The sequence below is a fragment of the Raphanus sativus genome, chromosome 1 (assembly GCF_000801105.2).
Source record: "Raphanus sativus cultivar WK10039 chromosome 1, ASM80110v3, whole genome shotgun sequence".
Classification (NCBI taxonomy): domain Eukaryota; kingdom Viridiplantae; phylum Streptophyta; class Magnoliopsida; order Brassicales; family Brassicaceae; genus Raphanus; species Raphanus sativus.
This window is the reverse complement of record NC_079511.1, coordinates 12578814-12598164: the sequence shown is the minus strand read 5'-3', so window position 1 is coordinate 12598164 and position 19351 is coordinate 12578814. Positions and strand designations below refer to the sequence as shown.

The following is a 19351-nucleotide window of genomic DNA, read 5'->3' as shown; positions in this document are numbered from 1 at the left end:
AGCAAATATTTATACGGCCACGGGTCAAACTATAGAAATAAACAACAATGACTTAAGATTTTTTTTTAACAAATATATTTTAATTTCAAATATGTTTATATATTTTATTTATTTGTAAATTATTTTATTTTTTATTAATAATGCTAAGATTTTGGAATTGGAAAAAATTATGACCCATCTCTATATTATTTTAATTAAGAATTTAAAATTTATATCAAAATATTTTTTTAAACTTTTAGTTTTTATTATAACTACAAATGTTAATTTTCAATTTAAATTTATGTTTAAATAACAAATATATCATTTATAAATAAAAACTAAAACATAAAATAAATACCCGCCCGGTTGGGCGGGTCAAAATCTAGTTATTAAAGTTGAAGTACAAATTGGAGATGTTTGGAAACAAGGATAGTAGAATAAATGAGATATGTATGGAAACAAGGATAGTAGAATAAATGAGATATGTTTGGAAACATGGATAGTAGAGATGTGTACTTTTTTTTATTTACACATTTAGCCATTGTATTTTCAATAAATTAATAACAAATGAGAATTGTTTAGAAACATGAATAACATATTTAATACTTATTTTTATTAAAAAAAAATTTAGTCATTGTTTTTACAATAAATTAAACAACCTTCTTTCTATATTTCTTTTTATTTACAATTCTGACACTATATTTACAATTCTTTATGGTAAAAATAAAAACCCAAACCGAAATATAAATAGTATATTATATCAAACAATTTTTAAAAACAGTATTATTACCTTATTTAGTTTAGTCAAATATAAAAATTTCAAGAGTTCAATTATAAAAAAAAACATAAAATTAATAATAATTCATAGAAAACTAATGCAAAAAATTAAAATTTTGAAACATGGATAAAAATATATCAGTTTTAAAATATACAAAATGGACTAATCTAATTACCTAAAACATTGTTTTGTCTAAAATAATCATAAAATAAAATTTAAATTTTATATACATATTTCAAATCAAAATAATAATTTAAAATTGATTTATATCAAAAATTGATTTAAAATATGCATATATTCAAAAATTTATTTTTACTAAAATATTTTACAATAACCATTATTAGAAAATGTTTTCAATAAATATAAGAAAAATACAACAAAAAGATTAATTTCATATACCAACTTAAATTATGGTTTTTATATTTCACATTAAACTTTAAGAATATAATATATGTGATTATTTATAAGATGATACATATAAAATACTATTAATTATATGATTATTTATATGATGAACCAATATAATTAATTATATGGTGACATATATATGATACATAAAACAATAATAGTGACTAGGGCTGGACGTTCAGGTATCTATTCCGGTTCGTTTCGGATTTGTTTGGGTTTTGGGTTTCCGGGGTCAAATATTTCAGCTCCATTCATATATTTCTAAATTTAAATTCGAATTATGACTAGGGCTAGGCGTTCAGGTATCCATTCGGGTTCGTTTCGAATCTGTTTGGGTTCTGTTAAATCCGTTCAGGTATTTCTATATTAATTAATATATAAATATGTCACATTGTTTAAACAAAATATCAATGTAAAATATTGTACAGTTGCGTTCTAAAATCATTTATTTTAACAATAAGCCAGATAAATATGTTAATTGGAGAGATAATAAAACAAAACCAGAGAAACACATAGTTTACCAGAGATACTCTCTATATGTCGAATTTATTATAAAAAAGTTACTAAGATAAATGCATTCAATAATTACAAACAAATAATATATTTCATAAAAGTGAAAAATAATATCCGCGCTTTCGAAGCGCGGGTCAAAACCTAGTCTATTCTATTAATTCTTCAACATGTCCAATTGATATGGGTTATGTCCACTTTTTTAAAAAAAACTGATTTTACATAACTGCATCTAATTATATCAAACACAAATGACGTTATAATTTTTCTACCAAAAACTGTTATCAAGTTTACTTTGAAAATGCTTTTTGTGATCATCACTTAATTTCCAGTAACCTACAAATACAGAACTTTAGTCACAAAAAAAAATACAGAACTCAGACACAAATATAGAGTACAAGCTACAATCTACCCATTTGTGGTTTCTAAAATCACTTTGTAGGTGCTTTCCTTTATTCTACTTACTGGTCTGAGACTATGGAAATTAAGACAAATGCCATATTCCAAAACGCTGGTATTGGGCGGTGCTTGGGTGTGACAATTTCATCATAGCCAGCGATAAAATCGAAGGTCCTATTTTTTTTGAGTTTTGAATGTTTAAAACTGATGTTTTGTGGCAGATGTATGTATTTGAGACATAACTAATATGTAACCACATAACAATTTGTTAATTTACAGAGAAATAGTTGATGACTGCCATTAAAATTAATTTACAGAGACGAAACCTTAAATAAAGATTCTGGGGAAGATGATGAAAATTACAATTATGCCACTTATTATAAAAAACGCAAAACAAGATTAACCAACAACATTTGCCAATAGGCCACTGAAATTTAATTACAAAACTCGGTTCAAACAATTCCAAACATATTCGATTAATCTTGATTCTTAAATAGTTACCATAAATGACATTTCTTTATTAGTTCCTGATTTTAGTCTTTTATAATAGGAAACCAGAATCACTTTTTTTTCCTTACTCACAGTTATTTTATTTTCATTATACACACTTGCTATATTTTCAATAGCATTTATAGAAATAACTTTACCTAAATAGTTTTGGTCATTTATAATATTTTTGTTCATATTTATAATCAATACTATTAAAGTTTAAATCATGTGTAAATTTTTTATTATAAATATATTTTTATAATAATTAAATAAAATAATAATTTTTAAAATATATATAACCCACGGATAACCACAAAATTAAATGGAGAGGGTGCGGGTATAAAATTATTTGTTTGCGGGTTGTGCGGTAATATTTTTTAACCAAAACAAAATTGAAAACCAGCGGGTTGACGGGTCAGCGGGGCGAATTCGACCTGTAACCCAACCTTAATCGTGCGTATACCAGATAGTATTGATTCTTCAGTATGACCAATTGATATGAAGTTATGTCCATCTATCTAAATCCATGATGCTTACCTTTAATCATTTCTCTATTTTACATTTTATATATTAACGTAACCACCTCTTCTTCCCCACATTAATCGGGAACCAACCCTGCTGATAACTGCATACGTATGTAACTAACTGCATACATATGTAACTTTAACTTTATAAAGTATTTAGGATTATATAGTTAGGCCAGTTTAGACTATTTTACTAAAAATATGCTATTACAATTCTTATATAAAATTATGGTTTTATGGTATGTGTTATAATTTAGCATAACTGTATATATATATATATATATATATATATATATATATATATATGTGTGTGTATTATTTATAGTTTGTATTGCAATATTTTTAATAAACTAAAAATTAGTATATTTAAATTTTAAAATAAATCTTCAATTTGTATTCATAAATTTATGATTAGAAATGTAATAATAAAACAGTAATAATTAATTTCAGACATATTTACAGAAAAAATACAAAACAACACTATATATGCGCTTCAAGCACAGATCAAGATCTAATATAGGTCTAACATTTTACCGGACCCGAAAAACCAAACTAGAACGGATCCGAAAATACAGGTTCAGATCCGAGTCTATGCTAAAATATTTATTGGATTTTTTTTATGGGGACCCACGAGTCTCGGTTTGGATCTACTTCCTACAAGAGACCCAATCGGGTATTCGAAATACTCAAAAATTATTATATATTAGGTAAATTTGGATGATTGTGTGTATTTTGGATATTTCAGATATTTTTTTAAGTTTCAGGTTCAGGTTTTTAGGTATAATTTCAGGTTTCGGGTAAATTTTAGATCTCCAAAAAATATAATTTGGGTGTTCGGGTAAAATTTGAGATACCTTTCGGGTTTTCGCATCTGATTTTGGATAAGTTTCAGATATATTTCTCCAGGTATTTTTTAGAATTTGCAGGTACTTTTCGAGTTTTCAAATTCAGTTTGGATATGTCAGGTCTTTTTCGGGTCCTATATACCCAAATCAACCCGAATGTTCTCAAATATTTAAAAAAATAGTTTCATTTAAAATAAAAAATCATATAAACTTTTTAAAATACACAAAAACAGATTTTATCAATACATAACGGGTCTAAGACAAAAAACAATAGTTTAAAAAATATTAAACTTTTTATTTAAATTAAAATACTAAAAACAAAATCACTGTGAAATAATTCACAAGTTTAACAGCAGGTTAATAAACAAAAATCATAATACGGGTCAGAATTATTTGGAGTCTTCAAAATTTTGGTCATATTTAAAATAACAAAAATAATTCATACAATAATATTAGATAAACTTCATAAAATTCTTAACAAAATATAATTTATCAAGGATAAAAATATTCATGACATAAAACTAATTTTTTCAACAAAAAATATACCCGCCCTCTGAAGGGCGGGTCAGAATCTAGTTTATACAAAAATTAAAGCCCAAACGTGATAAGACTATTATGAAATGTTGTGAATCCATGTGATAAACATCTATCGAGTCTATATCACAAAATAATCAATCTGCACTGGCTATTTCTTTTTTGGAACATCAGAAGGTCCATGATCCCTTCTCAAATCACAACATCTTAAATTAATTTTGTCCCATCGAATTAGAGACTTTGACAAATAGTCCAGATCCTTTCCAGTTGAGCTAATGACCTCTGGTCTGCACTAAATATTCTTTTGCGCCATTGCAACACTTGTTAAATGGCTATATCACAATAATCCAATTACTTGGTATGATTCCAAGAATGCCTGACTAATTCAATTATTATACGTTTACATAACCCGATCTTACAGGCTTTTTCTTTTTTTTCCATTTATCGTAATCCAATTACTCAAAAAAATCAATCTGCACTGACTATTATTTTTCCTTCAGACATAAAAACATATATTAACAAAAGCAGTAACACTATTGTCATCATGCAATGGAATCCATCCACTACAATTATCAAATGAAAAGCTTATAATCGTTTGGTCTACAACTTTTATTAGTTCAAATTCATTTGACTGATGGCGTTGATGGTAAGAATGGCTGAACCAGTAACTAGTTAGTGAGAAACAGCCTTATTGCAAACTGACATCTGAGATTACGAGGACTTAAAACATTTCTTTAAAAAAATTTATAAAATTTTTTTTTCATAATTTGGAAACTTATATCCATATAAAAAATCTCTAATATTTTTGGGGGCCGAGACAAATGCATCCGGCCCTGCTGACCAGTTGTAGAGAGAACCGCATGTTGATCCAAATATGTAGACAGAACCGCTAATGCATCCGCATCGCTACCATTTTTTACTGACCAGATTCCAAAACTTTCAAATTAATTATTTTACGGAAAAAATAAATAGATTTCAGCATTTGTGTAAGTAACATTTTAAAACAGCTTAGTTTGGTATATTATGGTTTCGAATCGGACTTATATTTCGAAAATGTTATGCAACAAAATCTCTTCTACACCTAATACTCGAAATAAAACAAATCAAAGTGTTCTAACATTAAGCAGGCAGCGAGCTAAGAACAAAGAAATCGGATATTCGACAGAAACACAGACCCAAAAAAGAAGATATCAGTTCTGCACTTGTGCTTCTGCAGCCTCCTTCTCCTCATTGGCCGCAGCCATTAACTCATCAAACTTGTCAGACTTGGCGAGCGTTATCTCAATCTACAAGTGGTAAAGCAACGATTTTAGCCAACCACACAGCAGTACCACAGAAAAAATAATCATGGAACTCAACTTTGATATCTACCACAACCTAAACAAAAGGAAACGGTATTATCCAGAAATCTAACCTTGGCTTTTTGCACAGGACGTCCTCTTGAATCGTCCTTGATATCCACAGTCATAGTCATGATCTCTACAAGAAGAAACAATAAGCAAAACTTTAGTCCCAGTCAATCTTTGAAAGAAAAAACAATTTGGTCATTCAAGGTGTTCTTACTCTTCTCAACAGCAAAACCATTGTTCTTCAATATCTCAGCTACGGTAACAACAGTAGCAATAGCTGGCATAGTTCAAAAATATTCAATAAGAAACCAGAATAATCTTTCCAAATAAAGCAAGTTCGGATTCTAAATCTCATGACAATAAATGAAAAAAAATTGCTATTATGGAAACAAACTTTTGAGTTTAATAAACTCAGTTACATTGCTTAAAAACCCTCACATCATATTTTGATATATACAAACATAATTAAAGAGAGAATCAAATAACATTTACCCATTCCAAGTGCAGACAACTCCACATCTGCGTACTGCTGCATGTACCTCTGTTTAATTGAGAGAGAGATAAGAGTCACATAACAACACAGAGCACCACCAATAGCCCATTCAAATATTACAATAGATAGATACTAATTAGAGTAACTCAATCAAGTAGAGTCCTAGGTTTCAAACTTAAAGGGTGGGGTTAGTACCTTGGCGAGATTGACGTAGAAGAACAATGGTTTCTTGGTGTGAGAAACCTGAATCCGATTCTTCTTCTGGTTATCAACTCCCAAACTCATGCTCTTTACTCCAACAGTGATCCCTTCCATTGAAATAAACACTCTTGTCCTCTTTTCTCTCCCACTCTGTCTAACAAACTGATAGAAAGAGACGATGGAGCTGAGCTTCTCCGTGATAACCAAACCCCAAAAAAAAACCCTAACTAGATAACCTAAACGACGACGTTTGGATATATTGTAATGGGCCGATTTTAAGCCCAAACGGCCCGAATGGCGGAGAATTAGTTAATTATTTTAATTTTTGACATATTGAAATTTATTTTATCCGATCAGATCGACAAGACTCTTTTGATTTGATTCCAAACACTCGCCGGCGAAGCCATGCCGGTGTTCAAGGCTCCGTTCAACGGCTACTCAGTGAAATTCAGCCCCTTCTACGAGTCCCGCCTCGCCGTCGCCACAGCTCAGAACTTCGGAATCCTCGGAAACGGCCGGATCCACGTCCTCGAGCTCTCCCCGGGACCTCCCGGCGTCACGGAGTCCATCTCCTTCGACACAGCCGACGCGGTCTACGACGTCTCCTGGTCGGAATCGCACGACTCCGTACTCATCGCCGCCATCGGCGACGGCTCCGTGAAGATCTACGACACCTCCCTCCCGCCTCCCTCCAACCCGATCCGATCGTTCCAAGAGCACGCGCGCGAGGTCCACTCCGTCGACTACAACCCCACGCGCCGCGACTCCTTCCTCACGGCGTCGTGGGACGACACCGTGAAGCTCTGGGCCGTGGATCGCCCCGCGAGCATCAGGACGTTCAAGGAGCACGCGTACTGCGTCTACCAGGCGGTGTGGAACCCTAAGCACGGAGACGTGTTCGCCTCCGCTTCGGGAGACTGCACGTTGAGGATCTGGGACGTGAGGGAGCCTGGATCCACCATGATCATCCCTGGTCACGACTTTGAGATACTGTCGTGTGATTGGAACAAGTATGATGATTGCGTTTTGGCGACTTGTTCGGTGGATAAGACGGTTAAGGTGTGGGATGTGAGGAGCTACAGGGCGCCTTTGGCTGTGCTGAATGGGCATGGGTATGCGGTGAGGAAGGTGAAGTTCTCGCCGCATAGGAGGAGTTTGATAGCTTCTTGCTCGTATGATATGAGTGTTTGCCTTTGGGATTATATGGTGGAGGATGCTTTGGTGGGGAGGTATGATCATCATACTGAGTTTGCTGTTGGGATTGATATGAGTGTTCTTGTTGAAGGTTTGATGGCGAGTACTGGTTGGGACGAGCTTGTTTATGTTTGGCAGCAAGGGATGGATCCAAGAGCGAGTTGAAACTAGTTCAAGTCTTCTGAGTTTCCTCTTTATTTATTGTGGAATAATGAAGTTGGGAATCTTGCATAAAAAGCCATGTAATTGATGGAAAAGTTCATACATAGATGAACATAGTTTCTTTTGATTTGTGGTTGATGATAATGAATAGAACTTTGCTCATGTTCTAGTGTTATAAATTGAGAGAGAGACGGTGTTGCAAAAAAAAAAAAAAGAGAGGATGAGAGATATTTCAAAGTATACAATAGGTTATTAAGTGTTTGAGGTATCAAAAGAGTTCACTCGTTGAGCCATTCCAAGCTGAACAAGCTCTCAGCGATTTCGATGCAAAGTCCTGGAACCGCCTTTTTGACTTCTTCCCACATATTTGAAGCCTCCTTATCGCAAATCACATGGCGGAGAGATTCGAGTGCATCTACAGAACCCGGTAAACCCCGTAAACAGCACTCTCTCATGTCAATTTTCTCAAGTTTCTTTAGGTTCCCAATCTCTTCTGGAAGAGACTCTATGCGGGTACACTGTGAAATTTCAAGGTACGCTAGGCACGGAAGATCACAGATTTCGACTGGTAGGGCTTTCAGCATGGGGCAAGCATATAGCCTTAGAGTTTCAAGGGACTGTAGATTACTCAGATTCTTTGGCAGTTCAAGAATGTTCTGGCAGTTGGTTATGCTGAGAGAGTTGAGAGAGGTGATCCCACAAATGGTCGAGGGTCTCACAAAATCATCACAGTGATCGATTGTGAGATCAGACAAGCTTGGGAAGATGTTGGAAAATTCCAAATCTGCTCGATCAAATATGTTCATCTTACAAAGAACCAGATGCATCTTGTGTAGGTTTCTCAGTGAAATGGCACTGCTAGAGAGTTCAGGAACGTGAACCCTCTCGAGCCAGAGACTCCTCAGATTGGCCAAATTTGCTGAGAGGGGGAAGCCATCTAAACACGCAATAGACATGGAATTGTTGATAATCACAAGCGCCTTGAGGCTACCCATCTTACAAATAAACGGTGGCAAGACGTACTTGTCTGAAGAAAAGTTCAGTATCAAAACTTCTGTCTTAGGGAGTTCCATGTCAAACCAATCCAGTTCGTTCATCTCCCCTGACAACAGAAAAATCGATCAAGCTCTTTGATGCAATCATCAATTAAATACATACAAAGTTAAAAGAGTTCTTACGTGTATGAATGGAGACAATCCGGGCATCAAATGGCTGATTATTGTTCCTCTCCCATTCTCTGGGAAGCATTGACTCTCTTCTCGGCATCAGTAACCGCTCTCTCCTGTTTACTTCCACATGATTGCTCAGATGAAGGGCTACGTCTCTTAGAACATTGTGCTGCTTGACAAAAAAATCATCGTAGCCAGTGCCAAACCTGCAAGGTTATTATACGTTAAGATACCTTTGAAACGTGAGCAGTGGTTACAAATGGTAAAAGAGCGAGTTACCTCGGAACTTTCACTAGGGTAAGGAGATTCTTCTGTGATAAACAAACAAGAATGGAAAAAGCGGTTTCCTCGTCGATCTCATGCATCTCAACCAACATGTTGGTGACAACATTACTAGGGATCTTCCTGTCTTCAGGGAATGCAGCCAGATCAAGGAAACAGCTTCTTGTTCTGGGGTCGAGGTTGTGCAGACTTTCTTCTACATGAGCAAACACTCTATTCTCATCAGAAGCTTCACCTCTTGATAGCCTCTTCAGTACACCTTCCCAGCATCTATCAGGCTTGTCTTTTAACAAAGCACCGAGAACTTTAAGAGACAAAGGTAGACCTTTACACTCATCAACAACCTACCAAAAAAACATTGTAATCTTCCGAGTATCTGGAAGCAAAGCGTATGTATCAGTGGCATAAAATGAAATATTATTACCTGCTCGATTAAAACCTTTCTGCATCGGTGTGGCGGGAATTTTGCCCCGAAAGCACAGATACAAAAGACGGACGTTGCCTCATCTTCCTTTAGAAATTCAACATTGTAGGTGGTTCTAGGAACTGTGAGGTTAAACCGTGAGACCACAAGAGTTGTGGCTCCAGGAATCTTAAACATCAGCATGTCCAAAGATTCTTTTGTCCAAACATCATCAAGGATCACCAGCTTCCTATTCTGAGATCCTTCGTCAAGAAAACTCTTTATAAGAGACCTCAGGTTCTCAAGATTCGGAGAGGCTGACAGAGTCAAAAACAAAATCTGGTTCCTGAAGAAGCCTGCACAAGAAAGAATAGAACCGGTCCTAATCAAATTTTAAAACCGTAATAACTTATCACTAAAACTTTTGAAGCTAATGTTTGGTCTCGCTATATACGAACCTCGAAATTCAGGGTCTTGAAGTAGCCCTTCCGCAAGGGTAGTTTTCCCGGAGCCGCTCATCCCAGAGATCCCAAACAGATTAGCATCTTTATACTTAAGCATCATCTCCTTCACTTTTCTTTTCCCACGGTCCAACACTTCCTCCTGAATCGCTGGATCAACTTCCATCTCAAACGCCATGGTAGCCTCCGCCCTCTTCACGGCTTTCTCTAACGACAAACTATCCATCCGCTCATTTATCCTGTCGCATTTCTTCTCAATCCGTTCGAGGCTCGACTCACAGCTAAACCGGTTATGGTTAACATCCGCGAGAATGTTGACCAGAACGGAGGTGCTAAGGAAACGAACTATCTTCTTCTCCAGGTCCTTCATCTTGTTCGCGTAGTAGACGTGTTTAGGGTTCAAGCGACTGCATCTTAAAACCTTCTCGCTCAGCTTCCTTGCTTTCTCCAAGATTTCAAAGAATATTCGCATTTGAGTTTGGCGATGTTCACTCAGCTGGACGCCACTGTGTTGGATCTCCCTGATCGTTGGTTGTACATCGCTGATCAGCGTGATCAGCCGTTCCGCGATTCTTTTGCAGCCGTAGACTGTGCTAGCTACCGTGACGAGCAGCTTCAGGAGCTCCGGGCTGATGTCTCCGGCTACAATATCTATCAACGACATGGGAAGCGATCTGAAAAGTGTGTAAGAGAGAAAGAGTAAAGTAAGAGTAGTGAGGGACAATAGAGGGTTTATGGCTTTTAACATAGACATTCACGAGAGAGCAAGACGAAGTTTCGTGGCAACTCGACTTCTTTATTTTTAAATTTTACCTTTCTACTTTGTTGACATTGTTGTCGTTAAGACTTATTTTATTTTATCTTAGATGAGCAGAAGATGGAATATGCACACATTCCTGTCTGAAGTGACTAATAGACTTGAATCTAGTTTCATAGTGATTCCAGCTCAACTTTTTATATATTAACACCAAATCTATGATTAAATGGGGTGTAGGAAAAACTCCATCTGACACAATCTTTTAGCCACCACAGACTGCTTTCTTCTTTGATGGGAATGAAATGAATCTAACGCCAGTTGAAGCTAAGTAGATTATTTATGCTGATCTAAAGTCGAGCTTCATCTATGAGTGGAAAGACCTTTTGTAAAGTTCAGACCGCCACCGTCAATGTGTCCTACGCTCGCTCTCGCTCTTTCGTTTTGTTGTCCTCCTTTAGACCATGTGTGTTATTTTCTATTTATATAAAGTTGAGTTTGCTCTTTGCAGGGCCCTCCACGTCAGATGTCAGTCTAGAAACTCGCTTGCCCTGCATCCGACACGTGGCGTCATTAATGAAACGATGCGCGGCTCAGTTTTATGGCACTTCCTTTTTCGATTGGGCTTCGTCATACGGTTTATTATGTGAGGCCCATCTATCACACAAGTACGAAACGTAATCCGTGTTGTTTGCTTCTTCGTCATCTTCGTTCATCTTTGATCGGCGATGTGACGATGCAGATTCCGTAACGGTAAGCATTGAGTTTAATCGTCTTAATACGTGAGCCCACTTCCTTCCGCTGATTAGTTCATCGGCGAAACCTTATAAATATGCAGAGATCTCTCCTCTGCGAATCGCGCTCTCCAATATCTCTGTTCTACTCATCTGAATCATATTCATCTTTGTTCTCATCTCTATTCTACTCATCTTAATCATTCATATTCATATATCATAGCTTATGTGGATGGATTTTCTCATTGTGGATGTTAACACGAGTCATTTTTCTGTTTCCTTCTATGTATCAATAGTTCTAGGTTTTTATCAACCGTCGTACTGTTATTATTTCCGGGTGAGTCCTAGGCCGTTTTTGAATTTTGATAGTGTTTCCGCTTAACCTGATCGTGTTGTAAGTTTTTTTTTTTACGATTTCACAACATCTTTTTATGCCATGCGCCAAATTAGACTGAGATGGAAACTTCCATTTGCGTAAAGTTTTAAGTCTACAAACTTCATATCCTGTTTATATCTTTGGTATCTTTGTTTCTAGAAATTGATGTTTCTCTTCAGATGGCTTTGACTTGGTGTCAATTGACTGAATGGAATAAGCAGTCTTCTGCGTAGGAGGTCATGCACAGGACTCAAAGAGACATGGATGTTCATGAAAGAAACAATGAAGGTTTCATTTCTTACTCTGAATAGTTTTGGCTCGATTTAAAAGAATTATCATCCTTGCATAATAATGGAATATTGCTGCTGAACTGTCGTATAGTTAAAATATTATTCTTTCTGTCTCAAACAGAGCTCTTAATCTGTAAGATTCAGTCTGTTGATTGATAGGAAGGGTTTATTGCAGATGAATCGTGCATTTGACCTCCTAAACCGAACTTAAAAGTGTTGTTTTGTATCGAACTTATTCTCTTTTGTGCTAAATATAGGTGATTTTTCTTTCCATAGGATTGTAATAAATATTGCAACTGCATCTTTGTATTTTTGCCTCTGAACCTGATCTCAAAGTTTTGGTCTTTAATAAAATTTCTTTTCTTTTGTGCTAAGCACATACTCCACTACTGCACGCACATGTTCACATGTAAGGCTTTGACCCACTGGGTGGCGTTGGTCCATCAGCAGCGTCGAGCTCAAAGGTTCTCTGTTTTTATGTTTATTCTCATCATCATATTTCATTTAAGTATTTGTGTTTGAGTCTCATGATCATATGTTTTCTACAAACCAGGCAGTGAACAGATGTGAGTTGAAGTATAATCATGCATGAATGTATATGACTTGATAGATTTTGGAAATAAGTTAATTTTGATGGCTGACATCTTCCTTCTTTTGGGACACTTCTGAATAATTTTAATTTGTAACAGATGGAGGTAGGCCAATGAAGTCAAGAATCTAACGTTTGTCACTTAGGAAGACTGCTAACGACGTTGACGAATTTATCAGGTAATGATTCTTTTCGTCATGACATGCCTTGGTGGAAGGAGGAGGACTCTGCATCATCTTATTTGCTTCAAGTTTCTCTTTTGGTTTGTTTTAGAGTCAAAGAAAGGCAGCGTAACATTTACCTCTGGAACAAGCAGCTATAGAATTCTGAAAAACAAATTCAATGCAACTCAGGAAGTGTTAATCAGATTGTGAAACGCAAAATGTGATGGTTGTGCTTCGGAAATATCAAGTATACTCTTGATATTACTTGGTTTCAAAATATTAAGCTTATGACCATATATGGCCGCTTCTAATCAACTTTAATCACTTCTTTGATAATAGCAGTTACTGCGACTTAGAAAATTGATCAAAAAGATATTTTTTCTTTGGTCATTGTTTTAATTTTTTTGAAATTACCTTTGTCACACAACAAACACTGTATAATATAACACAAATCTTATAATCTAAGTAACAATTAAAGTATGGGCCACTATTTTAAACAGAAACCAAATTGACAGTTGGACGGGTCTAACAGTGAACCGGACCATATTCAGACAGGGTGGATAAAATTGAGTTTATTTTTAATTTGTTATCACAAGAAAAGTATTGATGTTTTATTTTTTAAATCACTATAACTATTATAAAATATTACATTTTTATGTTTAAGTTTGTAAAATTTTCATAACTCACAATGATAAGTGTTTTACTTTATAATTTAAAATATTGAATTCAAATGGTCGTTTTATTTGGTTTATATTAAAATTTATAAAATACACATAATGAAAATATACAATAATATAGTTAAATGACCCGTCCGAAAATAAGACCACAATAAAATTTAATAGATAATAAAATTAACAATAATTGTTAGGAAAAATAGAATAGAATACAGAAACTAAACAAATAAAAACAAAATGAATAATTTTTAATATAAAAGATATATGTAAATTTATTCTAACTAAATAAATGTAGAATGTATTTTAAATATTTATGTCAAGAATTCTAAAAAAATTCTGAACATAGATCCAGAACTGTATCCACAACTGTGTAAAAATAAAATATATACTTATATAGTCAAATAAGAGACACATGATATAAAATAATATAAGAGAATAGAAAAATAAATCGTGAGGAAACATTTAGTTAATTGTAATAATAATGTAACCGAATAAATAATAACAATAGATAAAATAATGATTCATACTAATATAGAACAAAATATTTTAAAATCAAAACAAATATTAGACATAAATCAAAAGTATTACTCTAACTATTTAAATTATTTTTAAATTATCATCCCGTCCGTAGGGCGGGTCGACCGTAGTTATTTATATATGGTTATGTGACTTATGTCTCTTCATGTGTGTATAATACTCCTCCTGTTTCTATTTTATAAGATGTTTTAGTATAAAACACAAATAAGATTTTTTTAATTTTACTAAAACTACTTGATTACAATAAAAAAGAATCAAAAATAATAAACCATTGTTATTCTGAATAAGTAAGACAAAATTATACATTATTTTAAAATATTTTAATTAATTATCTTAAAAAAATCATTTAGAAAATTTCAAAACATCTAAACTATCTAAACTATTAAAACTGAAATACATTTAGTATTAACCCTAACTTTTCCATAATAATTACCATCATATGCCATTGAATTAAACCATTCCTTTTAAATTATTAAACCATCTCAATTTAATTTACTTATTCAATCGATATTCGCGTGAATTAAAAGTCTTCATTTTAGACCATAAGATCCGTAAATATCCGACTGTTATCTACACACAAATAGTAATTTGCATCAACAAAATCATTGTATCTTATTTTTTCTTTAAAAAAAAGAAGAATAATCCATTTGTTGATCACTATAATCTTGCAATATCTAACTTAACTCATATCGTTGCGTCATATAAATTGTATATAGTTCCAGAGTTTAATTGTCTTGTCGTTTTGATTTTCTGAGATTTTGTGAAGTGCTGAGGTTATATTAAGGGTAGCACTTATTGTATATATAAACCACTACATGGTGGCCCAGTGGTAAGCGCCAAAGAGAAAGCGCTATGGGTTCGATATGCGGTGGCCACCGGAGCTAGCGTTAAATCGCAAGAATACGTGAATTGTCGTCGGTCTCGTGGGATTAGTTTAGGCGAAGCTTAGGACCCCCACGATTAAAAAAAAATATAAATTATATATATATACACACCTATTCCTATTGCCTCATTCAAAAATCATTTTAAAATGGGATTTGACCGGCATGATCAATCGTTTGGAGAAAGAACATCCAACTAGATTTTGACCCGCTCGACCGAGCGGGTGTTCATTTTCATTTTTATCTTTGTTTGTACTAAATGTTATACATGATTTGCAATGTTTTTATTAATATAATATTTGAAAAATAACAATATGTTTAATTACATCGTATCACTTTTTGCGTTTTACGGTAAGTTATATGACCGACATAGACATCATATAAACAAATCTAACATTTGTATGATTAGATTTATGTATAAAATATCTAGAAAATAAACATTTTGAATTAAAAGTAAGAAAAATAGAAAAATATAAGTTAGTATGATATTAAAATTTGATACATTAATTATAACATTTGTAAGAAAATAAAAAATTATAGACAATTTATTCCATAGAATATTCAATTTGTATAGTTGTACCATAAATTTTAAAATAATATAGATTTGTAAAGTGAAAGCAAAGTATGACAGAATATAATCAGTTATTATATTGAATAACCATGCCTTAAATTTAGATGTTTGATTTTTTACTTGCCTCAAGTGATGCATATCAGAGTTTATTTTAATGATAACCTTACATAACAGCATACAGTATGACATCTTTAAATTAATAATATATAAATTAATATATGTATAAATTAATATAATTTTATAGTTCCAAATTGAGTTTTTGGTTCAATTAGTATTTCGATAAATTAATAATCTCTATAAATTAATAAAAACTTGTAGTTTTGGTGTAATCCCAACATTATTAATTTATAGATGTTTCATTGTATTAAATTCGATAGAGTTTTGTATATGACCGAAGAGAATTCATACATTTGTCCAAATCAAATGAATAACAAACTTATTGAAAATATTTTAGTAGTAGCTTAAAATGGGGCTTACAACGATATGGTTTTCACCTTATTAGGGAAGAAGTATATATATAGCTAGGTAGGAAAGGGTAGGGTAAATGACATATAATTAGTAAAGATTTGGTTAGGTGTGATTTTCTAGCATTAAAAACCGAACATGCTATTCAATTATATTCTAAATTGATTTGTTTATTAAAAAACTTAACGTATTTACACAAATGCAGGTTTTTAATTATATACGTGATTTGCAAAATTACCAGAATCTTGTGATTATTGATTGATATCTTAATTGTTATGTTGATTGCTTAGATATAGGAAACTATTTTGGAAGGTAATTTCGATGGTCTGCTTTTTTTTTGAGCAAATCGATGGTCTGCTAAAACCATTGGTATGTATGAATGTATTTATTGAATCTTTTGATTCTGTAGACCAAGAAGAACGAAGATAATATCACAATTTCAATAGATATTTTAGTAATGTTATGCAACGATATATAGGAATGAAGCTACTGTATTTAGATGGTTTAGTATTGTTAAGGTTTATTTATGGTTTTGTAATTATATGGTTTAGTAGTTAAAAAATACAGATGTGTTTAAGGGGAATGGCACTCGATGTATTTAGGTTGTTTAGTATTGTTAAGATTTAGTGATGGTTTATTAATTTAGTAATTAAAAGAAACAGCTGTGTTTAAGGGAGTGGCATGCAATGGTAAATTTTGTGGAAAACTTAGGGGTTTTTTTAAATTTGTACTTCAGTTTTAATAGTATAGATGCTTGAACAAAGAAAAACCAAAAGTCTTGACTTTTGTACTGTAAGAGGAATCCTGCCTTTTTTTTACAGTGAATCCTAATTTTTCTTTGCGCCAAACAACTGATAAGGAGATTGGACATATAATTAATTTTAAAGCAACTAAAAGTAGCCCAATTAATTTGTAATATGTAAATCCATTAAAATTTTAATAGTTACGTTGAAAACCAATTCAAAATATATTTCAATACTTATTTTAGCATTAAATAATTCAGGTTTTTCATGTAACACAATTATATATTTAATATGATTTTTATTATATAATTTACTTTTTATAATTATAATATTATTAAATATATGTAAATATATTGAATTCTAAATACATATGCTAAATGATATTAATATAATTACATTTTAATTTTTATTGATTCTCAAGTATAAAAAGTTGAAAATATAATTAAATAATTTATTAAAATATTTATTTTATATATTATAGGTGTTTTAGATTTTATTATTTTATTACAAATTAGTATGGAAATTTTTGTTAAATTTTAGTGGTAGGTATTACTAACCGATAACAAATTAAATTACATATAAAATAAATTAAATAATATATATGTTGTTGTAGATTTACATTATATAAAAATCAATACGATATATTTGAATAGTTTTACAAAAATAAAAACTAGACATATATAAATTAATTAAATATTTGTGGAAACAACCAAAAAGGTGTTTCAAAATACAAAAGGTGAATTACATATGATATCTTTTTGATTGCTGAATATCCAAAAATGTTATTATACAAAAATGTTGGGAATAAAACTTGAATTCATGAATCCAAAGAACAAAACCGAATTTTGATCCAAAAAATAGTATCAAACCTGAATCGAAACTGATTAAATATCCAAATGAGTTCAAAATATTGGTATTTAGATAGAAAATACTAAACCGGATCCAAATCGAAAGATTGCGGATATCACAATATATAGGACTCATATTTATATACTTAAATGTATTTATTATTTTTAAATTTAATATCCATAGAATAACCCAAATATATAAGATTTTTTGAAATTGTCCAAAATATTCGAAAATATAAAATATTCATAATTAAATATTTACAATAGCTAAAAATACTTAAAATATCAAAAATATTTAATAATATATTAAAATATTCAAATCAAACCAATTTTTAGGTTAAATTTTAATATATTGACATATATTATTCGAATCCATATGTTACTTTTTAATTTATTTGTAGATTTTGAGAAAATTAAAGTATATATGAATATAAGCTGGTTATCTAAATCTGAACCAAATCCGCAAAGATCTGAACCGAACCTCAACCAAAATTTATACGAATAATTTAATATGGTTAAAATCTTCAATCTCAAAAACTCGAAATCCATATAAACTCGAAGTAAAACTAAATGGGTATCCAAATTCGAGTGGGTACTAGCATCCTATAAATACATATGAAAGATATCTAATCATATTTTATTTATTTAAAATAAACAATATACCCGCGTGGGCGCCCAAGTCAAAATCTAGTTATAAAAATTGAAACATCATACAAAAAAAGGATGGAATATATATTTTTTGGTTTCTGTTAGTTGCTCTTTAGCTACTCTTTTTCAGCGGCTGGGTTTAGGAGAATGACAAGACTTGGGTTCAGCCCCTATGGTGAACTCTCAAATTCACCTCAATTGTTAGCACCAATCAAAGTGCCATGTAGGATTAGTAAAAAAAGGAAACAAAATTAAAAAGAAAAAAAAGGGAAAGAAGTGAAAAATACGTCGACTAATTTTTGTAACGCCATCTATGGCTTCTTCTTCATCACCAACACATAATTTTAAAAGCTTTTTATCATCTACACAGAATATTGAAAGTTTTATTTGTCAAATTGGTGTCTACAATCCTCTTCCCTTATATCTTAAATCTAAACCCAAAATACTAAACCCTAGACCCAAAATACTAAACCCTAAACCCTTGGATAAACCCTAAACCCTTGGATAAAGAGATATTCCAAAGGTTTAGAGTTTACCCAAGGATGTAGGGTTTATCCAAGGGTTTAAGGTTTAGTTTTTAGAATTTACCCAAGGATTTAGGGTTTAGTGTTTTGGATTTACCAATTTGACAAATAAAGCTTCAATATTCCGTGTGGATGATAAAGAAGCTTTCAATATTTTGTGTAGGTGATGAAGAAGAAGCCATGGATGGCGTTAAAAAAATTAGTCTACGTCCTTTTTATTTCTTTCTTTTTTTTAGTTTTGTTTCTTTTTTTTATTAATCTTACATGGCATTTTGATTGGTGCTAACAATTGAGGTGAATTTGAGAGTTCACCACAGGGGGTAAACCCAAGTTTTGTTCTTAGGAGAATATACGTTGAAGAACACTCATTCTT

At 32.4% G+C, this 19351-nt stretch overlaps 3 protein-coding genes and 1 long non-coding RNA gene across 6 annotated transcripts; 2 read left to right on the top strand and 2 right to left on the bottom strand.

The window, feature by feature from the left end:
- Positions 1 to 5487: 5487 nt before the first annotated feature.
- LOC108852034 (uncharacterized protein At2g34160) lies at positions 5488 to 6728 on the bottom strand. The gene is made up of 5 exons (XM_018625526.2): positions 6504 to 6728; positions 6308 to 6356; positions 6030 to 6092; positions 5881 to 5945; positions 5488 to 5752 (listed from the first exon to the last, which is right to left on the bottom strand). Exons 1-5 carry the CDS (start codon positions 6621 to 6623, stop codon positions 5657 to 5659), a joined length of 393 nt encoding a protein of 130 aa, XP_018481028.2. The 5' UTR covers positions 6624 to 6728; the 3' UTR covers positions 5488 to 5656.
- Positions 6729 to 6849: 121 nt separating this feature from the next.
- On the top strand, positions 6850 to 8027 carry LOC108814899 (peroxisome biogenesis protein 7). The gene has a single exon (XM_018587547.2). It carries the CDS (start codon positions 6915 to 6917, stop codon positions 7866 to 7868), a length of 954 nt encoding a protein of 317 aa, XP_018443049.1. The 5' UTR covers positions 6850 to 6914; the 3' UTR covers positions 7869 to 8027.
- LOC108814889 (disease resistance protein ADR1) lies at positions 8007 to 10896 on the bottom strand. The gene is made up of 5 exons (XM_018587535.2): positions 10178 to 10896; positions 9741 to 10075; positions 9314 to 9660; positions 9044 to 9240; positions 8007 to 8967 (listed from the first exon to the last, which is right to left on the bottom strand). Exons 1-5 carry the CDS (start codon positions 10842 to 10844, stop codon positions 8144 to 8146), a joined length of 2370 nt encoding a protein of 789 aa, XP_018443037.2. The 5' UTR covers positions 10845 to 10896; the 3' UTR covers positions 8007 to 8143.
- Positions 10897 to 11540: 644 nt separating this feature from the next.
- On the top strand, positions 11541 to 13383 carry LOC108861829 (uncharacterized). Of its 3 annotated transcripts, none has more exons than XR_001950916.2 (5): positions 11541 to 11687; positions 12224 to 12332; positions 12710 to 12798; positions 13024 to 13102; positions 13197 to 13383. It is a non-coding gene; the product is annotated as an uncharacterized LOC108861829 (long non-coding RNA). The 3 variants fall into 3 exon arrangements; XR_001950918.2 differs by having other exon boundaries at positions 11548 to 11687; positions 11773 to 12332; XR_008946549.1 differs by having other exon boundaries at positions 11612 to 12332.
- Positions 13384 to 19351: the final 5968 nt, after the last annotated feature.